Source organism: Musca domestica, unplaced genomic scaffold, assembly GCF_030504385.1.
Source record: "Musca domestica strain aabys unplaced genomic scaffold, Musca_domestica.polishedcontigs.V.1.1 13, whole genome shotgun sequence".
NCBI classification, from domain to species: Eukaryota; Metazoa; Arthropoda; class Insecta; order Diptera; family Muscidae; genus Musca; species Musca domestica.
The window spans coordinates 4,266,825-4,287,248 of record NW_026712172.1 but is presented as its reverse complement, the minus strand read 5'-3'; the positions used below and the strand labels follow the sequence as shown (position 1 = coordinate 4,287,248).

Here is a 20,424-nt window from a genome sequence, read left to right as displayed (position 1 = left end):
TTACTATAATATTGACATTCTTTTAATTGCTTTTATTAAAAAAGTAAAATAACAATAACAAAAAATCTACTTCTTATCTTCACTAAGGTTTTTTAGAGTTTGTTCAAACTCAACAGGTTCGATGGTACGGTTCGTAGAATCATAAGCTGGAGGACCTATTAAGTTCACAACTTCATCGTAATTAAGAGTTTCTTTCTCCAGTAAGGCTTCGGCCAACTACATGTAATAATATTTGTTAAATCGATCAACCGTAATGAGCATGAGATACCTACCTTTTGCAATTTATCACTATTTTCTCTCAGTATTTGCTGGGTTTTTTGATATGCATTAGCTATAATGGATCTAGCCTCCATATCTACAATATCATCAAGGGCCTTTGAATATGGTTTGTAATAAGTTCCCGTTTCTTCCGGATCTTGTATATACATGGGACCAATTTTGTCATTCATGCCAAACTTTTTCACCTACTTATACAATAAAAACGAATTTAAAAAAATAGAAATGTTTGAATTTTGGAATTACCTGGGCATAGGCCATTTTAGTGACTTTTTCCAAATCATTCTGGGCACCCGTTGTTATGCGGCCAAAAGTCAAGTCTTCAGCAGCTCGGCCTCCCAGAGCCATACACATTTTGTCTAACAATTCCTCCTTTGAATACAGCTGTTGCTCGCTGGGTGTGTATTGGGCAAAACCCAAAGCCAAACTAGTGCGTGGTACAATAGTAACCTTAAGGAGTACATCGCTCTTTGGGAGTAGCCAGCCGACAAGAGCATGCCCAGATTCGTGATAGGCAATAACTTTGCGCTCAACTGGCGAGAGAGCATGTGAACGCTTTTCTGTGCCCCCTACTAAACGTTCTACGGCGTATTCTAAATTTTTTGTTGTGACTTTATCCTGGCTGTTTCGGGCAGCATGAAGGGCAGCTTCATTGCAAACATTAGCTATGTCAGCACCCGAGAACCCGGGTGTTAAACGGGCCAGGCGATGTGAATACTTCATTGGCTCTTCTTCAAGTTGAACTGAAGATAAATGTTTTTCAAATATTTGTTTTCTTTCTTCGAGATTTGGTAAATCTATGAGTATATGTCGATCAAACCGTCCTGGTCGCAAAAGAGCCTAGAAGGAAAACATTAATGCAATAAATATTTAAATATTCATATCCTACCTTGTCAAGAACATCAGCACGATTTGTGCTGGCCAACATCAGAACACCTTCTTTTGATGCCATACCATCCATTTCCACAAGCAGCTGATTTAATGTCTGTTCAGATTCTCCGGAGCTGCCTTGACTAAAACCTTCCGTGCCAGATCGCTGTCTCCCAATTGCATCGATTTCATCAATATAAATAATACACGGCGATCTCTTGCGTCCCTCTTTGAATAAGTCTCTAACACGTGCAGCACCCAAACCACCAATCATTTCAATAAACTCTGATCCATTCATGCTTAGGAAGGGAACTTGGGCTTCCGTTGCTACAGCCTTGGCTAGCAATGTCTTACCGCAACCTGGCGGTCCAAGTAGCAAAGCTCCTTTTGGTACTTTTGCCCCCAAACGCTGATACTTCTCGGGGTCTTTTAGATAGTCCACAAATTCTTTAACTTCTTGTTTCGCTTCTTGCAAACCGGCAACATCTTTGAAGAGAACACCACGGCCTCCCTCAAATGGATCTACTAATGTAAATTTTGCGCGTCCCATTTGCGTCTGTGATTGCATATAGATAAAAAAACAAACGGGGTTTATGTTAATAAATGCACATGGTATCTTGTATTACAGACTCACAAATGAATCCATGCTTAAAGGACTCTTCATGCCCTTCATTCTTGATGAAAGTGCCATGAGTAAGCCTACAAATAACAAGAGTAACAATATCCGTCCAGTGACATCACTTTGTCTATCATATGTTACAGGAACGCCTGTAAATATAAAGAAATATTTCATTGTTTGCCCAGAATAAAAATAAGTTATAAACAGAAGTATGTATCTAATAAAATGACCGATTTCTGGATCCATAAAATAAAAACGAAAGAAAGTAACCTCACTTAGTAGGTCTGATCTAAGAATCGTTGTGAGCATATTGACTGGTCACTGACCTAGAGATCAGATATCTGGTGGGAGATATAAATTCTAACGTTCTTCTCAGACATATATCCCATTATCAGTTACAAGTTTACCAAAGCCATTTCCTGTGTAGACAGACCATCATACTCACTGCACCTCTCTCTATATATCGTTTCTTCTTCTCTATCCCCAAATTTATTTTTTTTTCCTAGGATTAACACAATGGACCAACAAAGGTCTCCGAGTGAAGCAATTACCGAATTCGAGTAGCTGCACATCCTTAAACCAAACCAAGATGTGACTATTATATACTGTAATCCTACATTTACAACCTCATTTGAAAATTATTCATATTGCTTACCATCGGAAATACCCAGTCGTTTCTCCACATCCCTAAGTTTTTCTTCAAATTTTGAGACGTCTGCGACTGACATGTGGAAGATTGTCGAAGAAACCTTTCGCCCCTTCACTATGGCCCCGTCGTGGAGGATTATCGTTACCATTTCCATATCGGGACGTATGATTAATTCTTTCACCTCACCAACAGCCAACATGTGGTGCACAAATTCATTCCATGAAACATATCGCGTGGACCCCTACAACAATATTTAATAATCTTCAAGATTTTGTCAATTTTTAACAACTGAATTGATACATACCTCCGGACGCTCTGTGCGAGGGGATAAAATCAATGAAATGAATGCCACAAACATGTAGATGGTAAACATCCACATTACAGTCTTGGTCAGAACGGATTTCACCTTTTCATCATTGTCGTTTTTGTTTCCATTTGGACCATTTCCTGCAGAGCCACCACCACTCGTGTTACCTGTTGGTTCAGTAGGTTTGCCTCCATCTTTTTGACTGGGATTTGGTTTAGAACTGGAACACAGTCCCAGGTGAAACTGACGCACTGTCTGGGGACTAACTCCCAAAGATCTGGATATTAAACCAACAACCGCTTTGTATTCCAACTCGAATTGTTTCAACTAAGTGTGCATCAAATCACAGTAAAAAATTACGTATAAGAATATACACGCATATGTACGAATATTTACCTTTTTACCGGTCAGTAGAGTGGATATATATTTCGGTCTGCATAGAGGCAATTGCAAATAATTACTTCTACTTACAAGACCATTTATATTTCGAATATTCTGCACAGTTTTCCACATAACTTCAACACATAACAGGAAAATAGCCTATTTGGGGTGGAAAATTTCATAAACGACGATAACCCTATGAATTTCACAAATTTTGGCAGCCGCTCGTCAGCTGATAATTAAATGTCATAACATCCCTTAAGGCTTGCGAAGCGTACGGCAACCTCGTATAGAGCTGCCACCATGGCTGCCACTAACTCAAAAATAGCAATACGGCATGTTTCCATTTGTATTCGAACAATGTTGCTCGCTCTCAGCAACAACCCGTTCACATTACACCACACTCATGGTAATATAAATCTTTTTGCTTCCTTGCATGGTAGAAGAATACAGGTAAATGCTTAAACGTTTGGGAACATTTATAATTCAAAAATTTTGAAATGTTTTTTTTTTTTTTTTTTTTTAATAAGTAGATTTTGATATGTTTTCTTATACGACGCCAATCGGTGGTTGTTATGATATAAATTTTCCAACAATTTTAAAGAATTTGAATAATTTTTCGTTCAAAATTTTCAATTCAAAATTGGTTTGACAGTTCATTGTCCCAGTGTCGATGCAACTATTGTTTACGAGTTTACCGGAGGCAATTTTTATCGTTTGCTTTTGAACTAGCCACTTGCTTTTATACAAGGCAATCATTTTCAGCAATTTTCTTTGTTATCATTGCCATTTTTAATTATAGTCTATAAATAAAAGAAAGTTGTGTTAGTTACTACGCTTATAACTCAAGAACCGTTGGTCTGATTTCAACGTTTCAGACAAATTCGGAATTGTTTCTTGGCAGAAAAGAATGAAATCCAAAAAAATTGCGTAAATATGTGAAATTTGTAATTTTTCATTTTGACTTTTGATATGTACAATCATAATGTTTTATATTGCATGTTTTTTTTTACATTTTCACTTACTTTTTACGAATGTACATTCGTAATGTTTTTTTTTTTTTTTTTTTTTTAATTTATTATGATGTGTAGTCTTTTTGGGTACTCCCCAAGCGACAACAGACAAAACTGTTATTTATAGATTTCATGAATTTATTGGGTATAAAATCATTTCAGAATATAATAATCTTTGAAAAAAATCAATATTTTATCATGCACGTGCGGTTTTTTTTTCAATTTGACTAACTTTATTTAATTGCCTCGATTTATGGAAAACTGAAACTGCAGGTGGGTTACATTGAAGTGTAGTACCGAATTATGTGGTGGCGAAACAGAATACATGATTTCAAAATAATTTAACGCAGTCGAATCAAATTTAAAGGATCCTTACTTTTTTATAAATTGATAAAAATCACAAAAAAGAGACTATCTCAATGCAAAAAATCTAAAATCGGGGAAAAAATCGAAAAAATGTTTCAATGGAATCGAATTTTAGTTGAAGTTCGTAATAGATACTACAGCATAAGGCAGAAAATGGGTCATGTAGATCCACGTCTTCGTATAGCCTCAATAAAACGGTACCTCCCGATATCGGGTATTTTGATGATTTTAGAGACATTATTTACCGGAACTATTTCAAATTTGGTATTTGAAGTTCGTAATGAATACTACAGCCTATGACAGAAAATTGTATGTCTTCGTATAGCCCCCATATAACGGTATCCCTCGATATTCGATATTTTGATGATTTTAGCGACATTATTTAACGGAATTGTTCGTAATGGATACTACAGCCTATGACAGAAAATTGTCCATGTCTTCGTATAGCTCCCATATAATGGTATCCCTCGATATTCGGTATTTGGATGATTTTACCGGAATTGTTTCCAATTTGGTATTTAAAGTTCCTAATGAATACTACAGCTTAAGACAGAAAATTGTCTGTGAAGGTCCACGTCTTCGTATAGCCCCCATATAATGGTACCCCCGATATTCGGTATTTTGATGATTTTAGCTACATTATTTACCAGAACTATTTAAAATTTTGTATTTGAAGTACGAAATAGATACTACAGCCTATGCCAGAAAATTGTCTGTGCAGGTTCACGTTTCATAACATGGTACGTTATAAACAGATTTATTTTCAAGTTTCGCATTTGAATATGGTAATAGCTTATGACAAAGTTGCCTATGCAGGTCCAATAAAAAATTATTTTCGCCATATAAAAAAAAGTTATGTTAGTTACTACGATTACAACTCAAGAATGCCTTGGCCGTTTTGACAATTCATACAATTTTGGAATGGTATCTTAGCATTTGGTATATTATCTCGCGAAAATGTGCCAATAAAAAGGTGAATGAAAAAAATATTTATGGTGTGAAATTTTCTCAGTTTAGCATACTATCATGGTACTATGAAATAAAGCCTGGTAGAAGAATATAGGTAGATGCATCAATGCTTGGGAACATTGATATGTCAAAATTTTTAAAATGTGTTATGAAAAATAAGTGGATTTTTAAATGTTTTTTATCAGAGGTTGTTATAATATGAAATTTTACATGGTTGAACTAAGAAGGTAAAGTCATGCAATAATAATTTTTCATAATTGTCCATTTGACAACATCTCATTGTCAAAATGATTTTGACTGACTTTTTTTGTATACACATAAAAGGTGTCAGTAATGTTTCAAAAATAAATATAAATTCAAAACAAAAACTTTATATTTAAATTTGAAAATATGAGAACGTATTTTCTTTCAATAGATATTTTTAATCCGAGGAAGAAAATAAATCCCAAGCATGTGGCTCTTACAATTTTGGAGGAGGAAATTTCTGTGTGAAGACCGCCTTTTAACTTCGGATATTGTTTATTATCCAGTTCAACACATGTGAAGATGGGATATGTGTTGTTGTGAATGCAGACGTACCGGGATGTGCGAAGTTAAATAGGAATAGGTTGATTATTTTGTATTTTGGGTAATAGGGTTATAAGTATTCAAAATTTTGATCCGTTGTGGTGGAGGCAAGAGAAAGAGTGGTCCGTTCTATATGTTCTTCCTACCAGATTTGGTGTTGATAGAAATATTTAGATCTGCAAATTAGAAGACAATGGGGCTTCTATTTCACATATTATGAGACACAGAATTATCAAACCCCTTTAAAACTTTGGAAGAAGAACACCTGACGACCAAGTACTCTTGCAAATATTAGAATTTATTTTGAGACAGTGCACCTTAACATTTTAATCTTCGCACATAATAGGTGTGTCTGGTTACTTTTCCAGCAGGAATTGTCCAGCAACTTCTTTCTGAGAGAGTAAGGTAGTTTTATTCTCTTTTGCAAGGAAAATGCGAAAAGTAAACAGACACTATTCCTGCAGAAGCTTGCAACTAATCAGCTGATTTGTCAAAACAAACCAGGAAGCAATACTAATTTTACAAGTTTTTTAAATAAAAATGTTGGAAATAGTCTTTTATTTTCTTATTACATATTAACATTTACGTTTTTCACATTTTGTAAAGTTGTTCTCCAAAAACAATTAGTCTTGCTAATTCCAAACCAATATTTTCAAATTAAAATCACAAAAAGAAATAAATAAACAATAGAACACATCTGATTGAATGTCGATGAATGAGAAGAAGAAGAGTTGCAAGAGATTGCAAGAAGAAATTTTTCCAGCAAGAATTTGCATACTCTCACTGAAAGAACTGTCAAAATTTCTCTCTCCAACCGCTCTCTTTTGCAGAACTTTCGGGTTAACAGACGACTTCCAGTAACAATTTGTAACAATTGTTACAAATTTTAGGGTAACCAGACACACCTAATATGTGTTATTGTTTTCTAAATTTTAAACATTTTTTGAAATAGGCCGAAGCGGGAAATCTTCTCCTCTAGAGTGTGTCCAACAACACCTACGCGAACGCGTGATAATTGTTTAGGCTGCCGCTTTTCGGTCCTTGAGATTTTTTACTGTGGTATGTCCAACACAGGCTTCGCGAACTTTTAAAATAAAAGAAAAAAGAGTTATTGGGAATATTCAGGAACCCATGCCTCAAGAAGTACGGGTTTCTCCCTTGGTGGTAAACACGATGTAATTTTGGCATATGGTAAGATCGACTAAAATGAACTTAAACTTTATTTATATGGGGCACATTTTGGGCGAATTAATTTATATACACCATCTGAAGTCGTAGGGCTAAGGATATAAACAATAAGAAAAAAATCCTGTGAAGCCGACTATATAATACATTGAAACATTCTGAATATTTTCCATATATTTTCCTCGTAACATTAATCTATATATATAAATGTAAGTTGTGTTAGTTACTACGCTTATAACTCAAGATCCGCTGATCCGATTTTAACGATTCATACAAATTCGGAATTGTCTCTTTTCCGAAAAGGATAATATTCAAAAAAATCGCGTAAAAATGTGATATATTAACATTTTCATTTTGACTTTTGAAATGTACAATAGTAATGTTTTATTTTGCATGATTTTTTTTCCATTTTGACTTACTTTTTTCTACTGTACATTTGTAGTGTTTTTTTATATATTTTTTTTTAATTCGAATATTAATACCAATTTATTTAATTGACTTGATTTCTTGAGAACTGAAATTGATGGCGGGTTGCATGGAAGTCAGTCAAATGATATCGAAATAACTTAACGCGGTTAGACCAATGTTAAAAGATAATTACTTTTTCAAAATCGCTAAAAAACACGATAAAAGAGATCTCATGGCAAAAATTCTCAAATCGGGAAAAATCGAAAAAAAATCAATGGAAATTGACTAGATATGGAAATAATCCATCCAATGAGAACTTAAAATGCAAAATTCATTGGGACTGCAACCAGTGAAATACCGAATATGAAGAGCACTGTTATATGCGAACTATATAAAATAGTGGAGCAAATTGAAAATTTGGAAAGAAAAGGATACATTTCCTCGGAAAATTCTTCCGAAACCTTAAAAGTAACCTTAACTCCCATGAAACGTTATACGGTGACTATGCGCTATCATCAGTAGTCAGTTTGGTTGGTACATAACAATCCCAAAAAGGGGGGATCAAACGTTTTTAGGGTCCATTTTATATAGTTTAACCAAACACAAAGGGCCTCAAATATTTTGCTCTATACTTCGCAAAAGTTACCATAGAGTTTTAAATTTTTCCTAGGGGTTTCATGAATAATCATTTGTTCAAAATATATATCAGATGTATATTAAATGTTGGTAATTTGAGATTTTAAGAAGAACAACACATTTTTTCAAATAATTATAAGAATAGGACCATGCTTTGGTATAACCCTTATATGTGAACCTATTTCTTTCATATTACAATAATCCGCCCAATGAGAACTCAAAATGCAATTCATTGCAGCAAAATGGTGCAAAATGGTAGAGCGAATTGGACATTTAGGAAAAAAAAAAAACTTTCAAGATATCTTAAATCGCTTTTGCAGGTCACGATATATGACCCCCAGATAAGGGTACACTCCTTTTTCAAGTATAGTTTACATTTTAACCATATTTTACTCATACGCATTTTAGCAAAAGTTGGTAATTTGAGAAGAAACCATCCAAAAAAAGATCACGTTTTGGTATAACCATTATATAATTTAAGCTATATTCGGGGTTTTCGACATTTTTCTTTCATTTTTCAGGCCTTTATTTGGCATCTTTGTTTCTACGGGTGTAAAAAACCTCTTCTCATAATATTTTGACTTTTGGAGTAGAGTCCATCTTGGTCTTGATCACATTCATCAATTGATTTGGCTAAAAAATTGTATTTAGGCTACTCTGGGATAGAGAATCGTCTTACAGATAATTGTCCACATAGGCATTTATTTGAGTATAGTTCCCACATTAGTGTACCCGCAAATCCAACTTCCTAAATGTTTGGTCAGAAAAAAAAAATTTGGTATACTATTGAATTTTTAACTCTCAAGAGAATATTGGCTGGGAACGTAGATGTGGGATGTACGTCTACATGCTTTGATCTCCGAAATATCAAATTGTGGCAGAAACATGAAAAAATCACGAATATTATTTTTTGGATCGTTATTGAATTATACTATGAAGAAAAATATGGACTTTATGGGTTTTCCAACACACAATTTAAATGACAAAAATAAATTAATTCCTATCTTAAGGTAATGGGTGTAAAAGACCAATTATCTTTGACTATTTTGAAATCATTCAGATCAGTGTTCTATAATGCCTTAAAAAATATGCATTAAAAACTAAAAGTAGGGGCCGGCAACGCGGACCGGGCCAGCTAGTATTATATATATTCATAATCAGCATAAAATTCTACGTCGATTTAACGATGTCCGTGTGTCTGTTGATATTACGATACAGCCAACATTACTTGACGCAGAGCGCCAAAATTTAGCAGAGCAATTTGTATTCTATCTAGGATGGTTGGTATTGAAATTGAGATATATCTGTCCACGTTCTTGTATAGTCCCCATATAACGGTACCTTCCGATATTCGGTACTAGCTGGCCCGGTCCGCGTTGCCGGCCCCTACTTTTAGTTTTTAATGCATATTTTTTAAAGCATTATAGAACACTGATCTGAATGATTTCAAAATAGTCAAAGATAATTGGTCTTTTACACCCATTACCGTAAGATAGGAATTAATTTATTTTTGTCATTTAAATTGTGTGTTGGAAAACCCATAAAGTCCATATTTTTCTTCATAGTGTAATTCAATAACGATCCAAAAAATAATATTCGTGATTTTTTCATGTTTCTGCCACAATTTGATATTTCGGAGATCAAAGCATGTAGACGTACATCCCACATCTACGTTCCCAGCCAATATTCTCTTGAGAGTTAAAAATTCAATAGTATACCAAATTTTTTTTTCTGACCAAACATTGGTTAGGAATGTGGATTTGCGGGTACACTAATGTGGGAACTATACTTAATAAAATGCCTATGTGGACAATTATCTGTAAGACGATTCTCTATCCCAGAGTAGCCTAAATACAATTTTTTAGCCAAATCAATTGATGAATGTGATCAAGACCAAGATGGACTCTACTCCAAAAGTCAAAATATTATGAGAAGAGGTTATTTACACCCGTAGAAACAAAGATACCAAATAAAGGCCTGAAAAATGAAAGAAAAATGTCGAAAACCCCGAATATAGTTTAAATTATATAATGGTTATACCAAAACGTGATCATTTTTTGCGAGGATGGTTTCTTCTCAAATTACCAACTTTTGCTAAAATGCGTATGAGTAAAATATGGTTAAAATGTAAACTATACTTGAAAAAGGAGTGTACCCTTATCCGGGGGTCATATATCGTGACCTGCAAAAGCGATTTAAGATATCTTGAAAGTTTTTTTTTCCTAAATGTCCAATTCGCTCTACCATTTTGCACCATTTTGCTCCAATGAATTGCATTTTGAGTTCTCATTGGGCGGATTATTGTAATATGAAAGAAATAGGTTCACATATAAGGGTTATACCAAAGCATGGTCCTATTCTTATAATTATTTGAAAAAATGTGTTGTTCTTCTTAAAATCTCAAATTACCAACATTTGATATACATCTGATATATATTTTGAACAACTGATTATTCATGAAACCCCTAGGAAAAATTTAAAACTCTATGGTAACTTTTGCGAAGTATAGAGCAAAATATTTGAGGCCCTTTGTGTTTGGTTAAACTATATAAAATGGACCCTAAAAACTTTTTATTCCCCCCTTTTTTGGGATTTTTATGTACCAAACAAACTGACTACTGATGATAGCTCATAGTCACCGTATAACGTTTCATGGGAGTTAAGGTTACTTTTAAGGTTTCGGGAGAATTTTCCGAGGAAATGTATCCTTTTCTTTCCAAATTTTCAATTTGCTCCACTATTTTGTATAGTTCGCATATAACAGTGCTCTTCATATTCGGTATTTCACTGGTTGCAGTCCCAATGAATTTTGCATTTTAAGTTCTCATTGAATGGATTATTTCCATATCTAGTCAATTTCCATTGAATTTTTTTTCGATTTTTCCCGATATGAGAATTTTTGCCATGAGATCTCTTTTTTCGTGTTTTTTTTTTAGCGATTTTGAAAAAGTAATTATCTTTTAACATTGGTCTAACCGCGTTAAGTTATTTCGATATCATTTGACTGACTTCCATGCAACCCGCCATCAATTTCAGTTCTCAAGAAATCAAGTCAATTAAATAAATTTGTATTAATATTCGAATTAAAAAAAAAAAATATAAAAAAACACTACAAATGTACATCAGAAAAAAGTAAGTCAAAATGGAAAAAAATCATGCAAAATAAAACATTACTATTGTACATTTCAAAAGTCAAAATGAAAATGTTAATATATCACATTTTTACGCGATTTTTTTGAATATTATCCTTTTCGGAAAAGAGACAATTCCGAATTTGTATGAATCGTTAAAATCGGATCAGCGGATCTTGAGTTATAAGCGTAGTAACTAACACAACTTACATTTATATATATAGATTTTGATGATTTATGCCACATTTTTGCTCGGATTTGTCTGAAAATTGGTATTTGTAGGTCATAACGGGTCCCTGTGCGTGTAGCAAAACATTGCATGTATGGGTTCATGATTTGGTATAGCCTCCATATAACGGTACCACCCAATATTCGGTATTTTGATGGTTTTTGCCAACTATTTTCACTGATTTGTCTAAAAATTGGTATTTGTGGGTCATAATGGGTCCTAGTTCGTGTGGCGAAACATTGTATGTATAGGTCCACGTTTTGATACAGTCGCCATATAACGGTACCTCCCGATATTTGGTATTTTGATGATTTTTGGCACATTTTTTCAAGAATTTCTGTGAAAATTGGTAGTTGTAGATCATAATGGGTTCCAGTTCATGTGGCGAGTCATTGTAATTATAGGTCCACGTTTTGGTATAACCCCTATATAACGGTACCTCCCGATATTTGGTAATTTTATGATTTTTGCCACATTTTTTCACGGATTTGTCTGAAAATTGGTATTTGTAGGTCATAATGGGTTCTAGCTCCTTTGGCGAAACATTGCATGTGTAGGTCCACGATTTTGTATAGCCCCCATATAACGGTACCTCCCGATATTCGGCATTTTAATGGTTTTTGCCACATTTCTTCTTATGTTTGTTTTACCCCAAGGTGGAGGGTATTAAAAGTTTGGACCGGCCAAACTTAATGTTTTTTACTTGTTTTTTTTTTTACAAAACTGATTGATTTGAAAATGTAAATAAACAAGTTTTGTTTTTGTTGTGACAGTTCATATGAACCATGGCAGAAGAATACAGGTAGATGCATCAACGCTTGGGAGCATTGATATGTCAAAAAAATTTAAATGTTTTTTCAAATATAAGTAGATTTTTATATGTTTTCTTATACTACGTCATTCGGAGGCTATTACAATTCGCGTTTTTCAAAAATTTTTACAAATTTAAATAATTTTTCATTCAACATTTTCAATTCCAAAATTGGTTTGACAGTTCATTGTCCCAGCAGTGGTGTCGACGCGTCTACCTATATTCTTCCACCATGATATGAACGATTGTATTTGACAAGCTAAGTTACAGAAAATGCAGAGATGGGAATAATTATATGAAATGACTTTACCTTCTTGATTTTGCCATGGGTTTTTACAAATTTTAATAATTTTTCATTCAAGATTTTCAATTCCAACATCGCTTTGACAGTTCATTGTCCCAGCAGCTGTGTCGATGCGACTACCTGTATTCTTCTACCATGAAAATAAAGATAACCTCATTTCAAAGTAGCATTCCAGCTATGCATTTTCTGTAATTTACCTTTTTCAAATTTTAAGGCATAAAAAAACAGTTTCCATATCTGATTTTGTGTGTATACAATGGATTTATGAATATAGATATTGACAATGAGATGTTGTCAAATGTATAAATTTGAAAAAAATGTAAACATATGATTACATGACTTTAACTTCCTAATTTACTATGCATACTATATTGAAGTGTACATTTTTTTAGTGTTTTGAACTCTGAATGAATAATATTAAAATTAATTAAATTAAAATAAGTGCGCAATACGATGTTAAAAGGCGATCTTTCATGTCTAAAATTGGCATCTAGCTTTCAATTCCAGGACCCACGATGTAGGAAAGTGCGAACACATTTAAAAGTGGACCTTCTTCTTTCATATGACAATAATCCGTCCAATGTCAACTCAAAATGCAAAATTTATTGGGAATGCAATCAGCGAAATACCGAATATAAAGGGTGCAAAATAGTAGTCCCACCAGAAACTTTTCCTTAGCTTCCAAGATACCTTAAATAGCTTTTGCAGGTCATGATATTGGTCAAAACCCCCGGTTAAGGGTGCAACCCGATTTAAAGTATATTTTACATTTTAGCTATATTTTTCATACTTATTTCACCAAATGTTGGTAATTTGAGAAGAAAACACCATTGCAAAAAATTATCACGTATTGGTATAACAATCATACGATTTAAATATTTTTCGGGATCTTGGACAATTATAAGGGGGTAGAAAACTTCTTCGCATAAAATTTTCAAATTTCGGAATAGGACCCATCTTGGCCTTTACCACATTCACCACTTGATTTGGCTAAAAAATTGTATTTAGGCTACTCTGGGGTAGAGAACCATCTTACAGATAATTGTCTACATAGGTATAGTCCCCACATTAGTGTATCCGCAAGTCCTTTCTCAACTAATGTGTGATCAGAAAAGAAAATTTTGTATTCTATTGAATTTGTAACCCCAAGAGAATATTGGTTGGGAACGTAGATTTGGGATGTACGTCTATATGAAATAAACTCCGAAACATGACAAAATTACGAATATTAGAAAGTAGCACGGGACCGAATATTTGTTGAATCGTCATTGAATTATACTATGATGAAAAATATGGACAATTTAAATGACAAAGGAACACCCAAATAATTTTCGACAAAATTTTACAAGGTTATCCATGGTTATGCAAGCATATGTTTACATTTTTCAAATTTATTCATTAGACGTTGTCAAAAATTATACTTGTGAATCCATTTTACATAAACAAATCAGAGATGGGACCTGTTTTCTACGCAATGAAATTTCATAGTGTAAATTACAGAAAACTCAGAGATGGGTATGTTTATTTGAAATGACTTTACCTTCCGAATTTTATCATGAGGTAATCTCTTATGCTTACATATGATACATCATTTTTTACTGGCAACATCCAACTTTCAAAATTAAAACTGGAAATTTCCTCCTTCGAAATATTTTAAAAATTGTTTATCGTAGTAAAAATTTGTACCTTTTTGCAGTTCGGGAAAAGCCCAATTGTTATCCGAATAACATATTTTTCTAAAATTTCCAATGCATTTCTGTTATGCCACCTGCCATCTATGCATTTTGTCCAATCTTTATAGTTTTATGTCTTTGTCCCATCTTATTATATTATTCTGATATTTTAACCTGAATCGATTTTCACTAAACTTAACGGAGGTATGTTTATGCTGTTCTGACCCCTCGTACCAAATGTCATTGCTTTATGACTTTGTGAAGTCTTAGATATAAAAAAAACATGAAAAATATATGTATGACAGATAAAGCGATATAGGAATCGAATTTGTCCAAATATGGCAGACTTTAGTCTTGATGGGTTTTTATCGTATGATCCAAGACTCAACATAGTTAGACAAAAATAGCACGGTTGATGTATCATTTACAAAAAAATGAGGGGAATATATGTGTCAATCTGAACCGATTTCGACCAAATTTGTCAAAAGTATTTCTAAGTTGTATATGATGCCTAGTAACGACTTTGAGGGGCTTAAATCTCAAATCGAAATAAATTTGGCAGATGCTGTTGTTGTCATCATAACCAGCTCCTATAAAGGAACTTTGTCTCAAAAACACGCCATTGGCTCTATAGTGGATTGCTTGAAGTGTTGAGAGATTTGGACCTGTAACTAACAACTATACATTCAGGGTAATGATATGAAAGCATTAAAATTAAAAATTTTGAGAACTATTCTTCTGCATTTTAAATTCCATAATCCAAATTCCAAAAATGTATATTTTTGATATTAAAATACTTTATTGAAAATAAATTGTTTTGTTTACAAAACATTTTTGTTTTAGAGTTTTGCCTTGTTAAGGCGAAGATCATATGTTTTTATGATTTATGTGTTTGTTTTCTCTTTCGAGACGAGCTTAATGATCTGAAATTTGCAGTGAAAAGGAAAGCCAGATAGACACTATCACACACTCACCACTATGCGACGCGTTTCGCCGTTGTTATTTCATTCTCCACAGTTTTAATCAATTCTTTCGTTTTCATGATCGCGAAGATCTCTGCTTGAAAGAAACTGCACTTTCTATCCAACTTATAGGAGTAGGTCATTCCTACTTGCGCACAGAAAACTCCGGCTCTCGTCCCTCTTTCATCTTTGATCCGTCTGTATATACCGGCAGACCCATTAGAGATAGGTTGGATCCGTTCCATCCGCCCCTGTTTGAAATCAGAGTCTCAATTCTGTCAAACCTCATGGTTGGAGACATGTAATCGCTGTTCCGTTTTTGACCCTGTCGTATAGTGTGTAGCATATCCTGCTCTGCCAGCCTGGTACTGTATGCTAAATTTGACTGAAGCCATGTTAAGCATTGCGTTTAAGGCTGCTTGAGGCGTACTTTTGGATGCCCCTATCATTAGAATTGAACCTGCTCACTGTAAGTTTGAGAGTTTCGAGCTATTTACCTTGAAGTTTAATGCGTGTCCAGACAGACTTCCATATGAAGGGATGGGCCACAAGAGTCCTCAGTTCTTTCCTATTCAATTCTTGTAGGAGTAGAGCGCAATAAAGCTTTTCGTCACCCGTACCTTAATGTCTTTGTTCCATCTTACTTGACAGCCCAAAATTGTATGTAAATATTTGGCTCAGAAGAGAGCTCCATCCAGAACTTGTGGAATGAATTTACCAGGCTTGCGCTCACGTGTGAACAGTGCCAATTGAGCCTTTGTTGGGTTGACTCTTAAGCCGTTGCTGCTTATCCATCGCAATAGCTTTGTAAGCGTAATTAAAGGTACAACGTCTTCAGTATATGTAACAACTTTTGTGCCTGTTTTTTCGAAGTGTAATATTCACCACGGGAAACCACAAAACCGGCACAGAAACACCTCCTTACAGTATTCCTTTGGTTACCGGTTATATCCCAGTCAATTTTTCTTGGATTCCTATAGTGTTTCTGAATAATCCCATCAAAAGAGATTTGGAAATAAATCTTATTATGGTCCGAAAAGGAGCATTCATCACATACCTTTCATTTGCTTATAAGAGAATCATCAATGATTGTTAGAGTGAGGTTAATGACCTTATTCTCTGCTCCTCGTCTTAAAAGTTGTTACATATTCGAAGATTGCATTTAAGTATAAAATCAAATATACCAACCATATATATAAATCAATACCAACCATACTAGACATAATGTAAACTCGTGTGCCAAATTTAACAGTTCTATGTCCAATAATGTGGGCTCTATCTTGATTTCAACAGACCGACATAGGGACGCTCAGACAGACCGAGGGCATTCTTAAATCGACTTAGAATTTATGCTGATCATGTAATTAATGAGATCTCCGACGAATATTTAGAGGTGTCACAAACTGAATGGCAAAGTTAATATACCTCCCTTTCCAAGGCGGAGGGCATAAAAAATTTGTTCAGAGTGTCTATTGGTTGTTAAAATTATATCTTCAAATCAGCAAATAAAATCAAACTAGAAGGCATACAGAAGAGCCTACCTACAAAAATGATAGTGAAATGTAAAAAATTTAAAGGGAGTAATTGAATGATTTAAAAAATGAGCAACCACATCACTTATAAAATAACATGCGTTTTAGAAACATGTTTGAAACACCAAATCTAGAAACATCTTCGCAATAATTTTCTTTGAGAACTTTTAGAACACTTGTTTTGTTGAACAACGCTGGGAAAGCTCATACACTAATAACTCAACCAATAACTCAAATTACCAAAATTTGCCGAAAATAGTTGGAAAAATCTGGCTAAAATATATAAAAAATACTTTAAATCGGGATTACCCTTATATGGGGGATATACCAAAACACTGGTCGACATGACCCATATTTTGTACAAATGATTCTACATGTAACCCATAGGACTGTATAAAATTTAAAACTCTATCGTACATTTTGCGAAGAGTAGAGCAAAACTTAAGGCTATAAAAAATGAACCCTATAAAATGGTCTGAAACCCCAAATCTTTTTGAGATTTTGATCTTTAATGTTTCGGAAGAATTATTTTTACTAAATTTTCAATTCGCTCTTCAACTTTGTATAGTCCTATAGTGTATTGTAGCGCCTTTTCATATTCAGTATTTCACTGCTTGCAGTCCCAATGAATTTTGCATTTTGAGTTCTCATTGGAGGGATTATTGTCATATGAAAGAAATAGGTCCACGTCCTCATATAGCTGTGTCGGTAATTTTGTTTGTTTGAATGTGTTGGCATCTTCCAGCTGAAGCACCATGTAGTTCCTGGGGTTGGAAAACAATATGGCTATTCTAGCCAGGAAAGATCACCATTTAAATTAGTGCACAATAACTAATTTAGTTTTCTCCATATTTCATTCAAAAAAAAAAAAAAAAAAAAAAAAAAAATTATACATTTCAATCTATATATATAAATGTAAGTTGTGTTAGTTACTACGCTTATAACTCAAGATCCGCTGATCCGATTTTAACGATTCATACAAATTCGGAATTGTCTCTTTTCCGAAAAGGATAATATTCAAAAAAATCGCGTAAAAATGTGATATATTAACATTTTCATTTTGACTTTTGAAATGTACAATAGTAATGTTTTATTTTGCATGATTTTTTTTTCCATTTTGACTTACTTTTTTCTACTGTACATTTGTAGTGTTTTTTTATATATTTTTTTTTAATTCGAATATTAATACCAATTTATTTAATTGACTTGATTTCTTGAGAACTGAAATTGATGGCGGGTTGCATGGAAGTCAGTCAAATGATATCGAAATAACTTAACGCGGTTAGACCAATGTTAAAAGATAATTACTTTTTCAAAATCGCTAAAAAACACGATAAAAGAGATCTCATGGCAAAAATTCTCAAATCGGGAAAAATCGAAAAAAAATCAATGGAAATTGACTAGATATGGAAATAATCCATCCAATGAGAACTTAAAATGCAAAATTCATTGGGACTGCAACCAGTGAAATACCGAATATGAAGAGCACTGTTATATGCGAACTATATAAAATAGTGGAGCAAATTGAAAATTTGGAAAGAAAAGGATACATTTCCTCGGAAAATTCTTCCGAAACCTTAAAAGTAACCTTAACTCCCATGAAACGTTATACGGTGACTATGCGCTATCATCAGTAGTCAGTTTGGTTGGTACATAACAATCCCAAAAAGGGGGGATCAAACGTTTTTAGGGTCCATTTTATATAGTTTAACCAAACACAAAGGGCCTCAAATATTTTGCTCTATACTTCGCAAAAGTTACCATAGAGTTTTAAATTTTTCCTAGGGGTTTCATGAATAATCATTTGTTCAAAATATATATCAGATGTATATTAAATGTTGGTAATTTGAGATTTTAAGAAGAACAACACATTTTTTCAAATAATTATAAGAATAGGACCATGCTTTGGTATAACCCTTATATGTGAACCTATTTCTTTCATATTACAATAATCCGCCCAATGAGAACTCAAAATGCAATTCATTGCAGCAAAATGGTGCAAAATGGTAGAGCGAATTGGACATTTAGGAAAAAAAAAAAACTTTCAAGATATCTTAAATCGCTTTTGCAGGTCACGATATATGACCCCCAGATAAGGGTACACTCCTTTTTCAAGTATAGTTTACATTTTAACCATATTTTACTCATACGCATTTTAGCAAAAGTTGGTAATTTGAGAAGAAACCATCCAAAAAAAGATCACGTTTTGGTATAACCATTATATAATTTAAGCTATATTCGGGGTTTTCGACATTTTTCTTTCATTTTTCAGGCCTTTATTTGGCATCTTTGTTTCTACGGGTGTAAAAAACCTCTTCTCATAATATTTTGACTTTTGGAGTAGAGTCCATCTTGGTCTTGATCACATTCATCAATTGATTTGGCTAAAAAATTGTATTTAGGCTACTCTGGGATAGAGAATCGTCTTACAGATAATTGTCCACATAGGCATTTATTTGAGTATAGTTCCCACATTAGTGTACCCGCAAATCCAACTTCCTAAATGTTTGGTCAGAAAAAAAAAATTTGGTATACTATTGAATTTTTAACTCTCAAGAGAATATTGGCTGGGAACGTAGATGTGGGATGTACGTCTACATGCTTTGATCTCCGAAATATCAAATTGTGGCAGAAACATGAAAAAATCACGAATATTATTTTTTGGATCGTTATTGAATTATACTATGAAGAAAAATATGGACTTTATGGGTTTTCCAACACACAATTTAAATGACAAAAATAAATTAATTCCTATCTTAAGGTAATGGGTGTAAAAGACCAATTATCTTTGACTATTTTGAAATCATTCAGATCAGTGTTCTATAATGCCTTAAAAAATATGCATTAAAAACTAAAAGTAGGGGCCGGCAACGCGGACCGGGCCAGCTAGTATCTATATATATAAAAGAAAGTTGTGTTAGTTACTACGCTTATAACTTAAGAACCGCTGGACTAATTTTAACGATTCATACAAATTCGGAATTGTCTCCTCTCCGAAAAGGATAATATCCAAAAAAAATCGCGTAAAAATGTGTTATATTAACATTTTCATTTTGACTTTTGAAATGTACAATAGTAATGTTTTATTTTGCATAATTTTTTCCATTTTGACTTACTTTTTTCTAATGTACATTTGTAGTGTTTTTTTATTTTTTTTTTTTTTGAATTCAAATATTAATACCAATTTATTTAATTGACTTGATTTCTTGAGAAATGAAATTGATGGCGAGTTACATGGAAGTGTAGTACCGAATTATGTGGTGGCGAAACGGAATAGATGATGTCGAAATAATTTAATGGAATCGAATTTTAAAATAGAAGTACATTCTATTGACAAACTATATAAGGATCTTTAAGCATTTTCTGTAAAAAATCAGCGAACAAGTTGAAGATATTTTCAATGTGTTATTCTTCTTTTGTCACTTTTTTTTTCAATTTGTATTATCTAATTGAATTCAGTAAATTTTTTGTGAACAAAATAAAGAATAATTTTTCACTATATACAAATTTTCACCCAAAAATTAAATAAGTGGGAA

At 33.4% G+C, this 20,424-nt stretch overlaps 1 protein-coding gene across 1 annotated transcript; it reads right to left on the bottom strand.

Annotated features, from left to right (window-relative positions):
• Nucleotides 1-3,346, bottom strand: LOC101889428 (paraplegin). The gene is made up of 8 exons (XM_005186314.4): nt 3,118-3,346; nt 2,719-3,048; nt 2,421-2,655; nt 1,781-1,914; nt 1,166-1,702; nt 523-1,116; nt 273-464; nt 1-216 (listed from the first exon to the last, which is right to left on the bottom strand). Exons 1-8 carry the CDS (start codon nt 3,232-3,234, stop codon nt 67-69), a joined length of 2,289 nt encoding a protein of 762 aa, XP_005186371.1. The 5' UTR covers nt 3,235-3,346; the 3' UTR covers nt 1-66.
• Nucleotides 3,347-20,424: the final 17,078 nt, after the last annotated feature.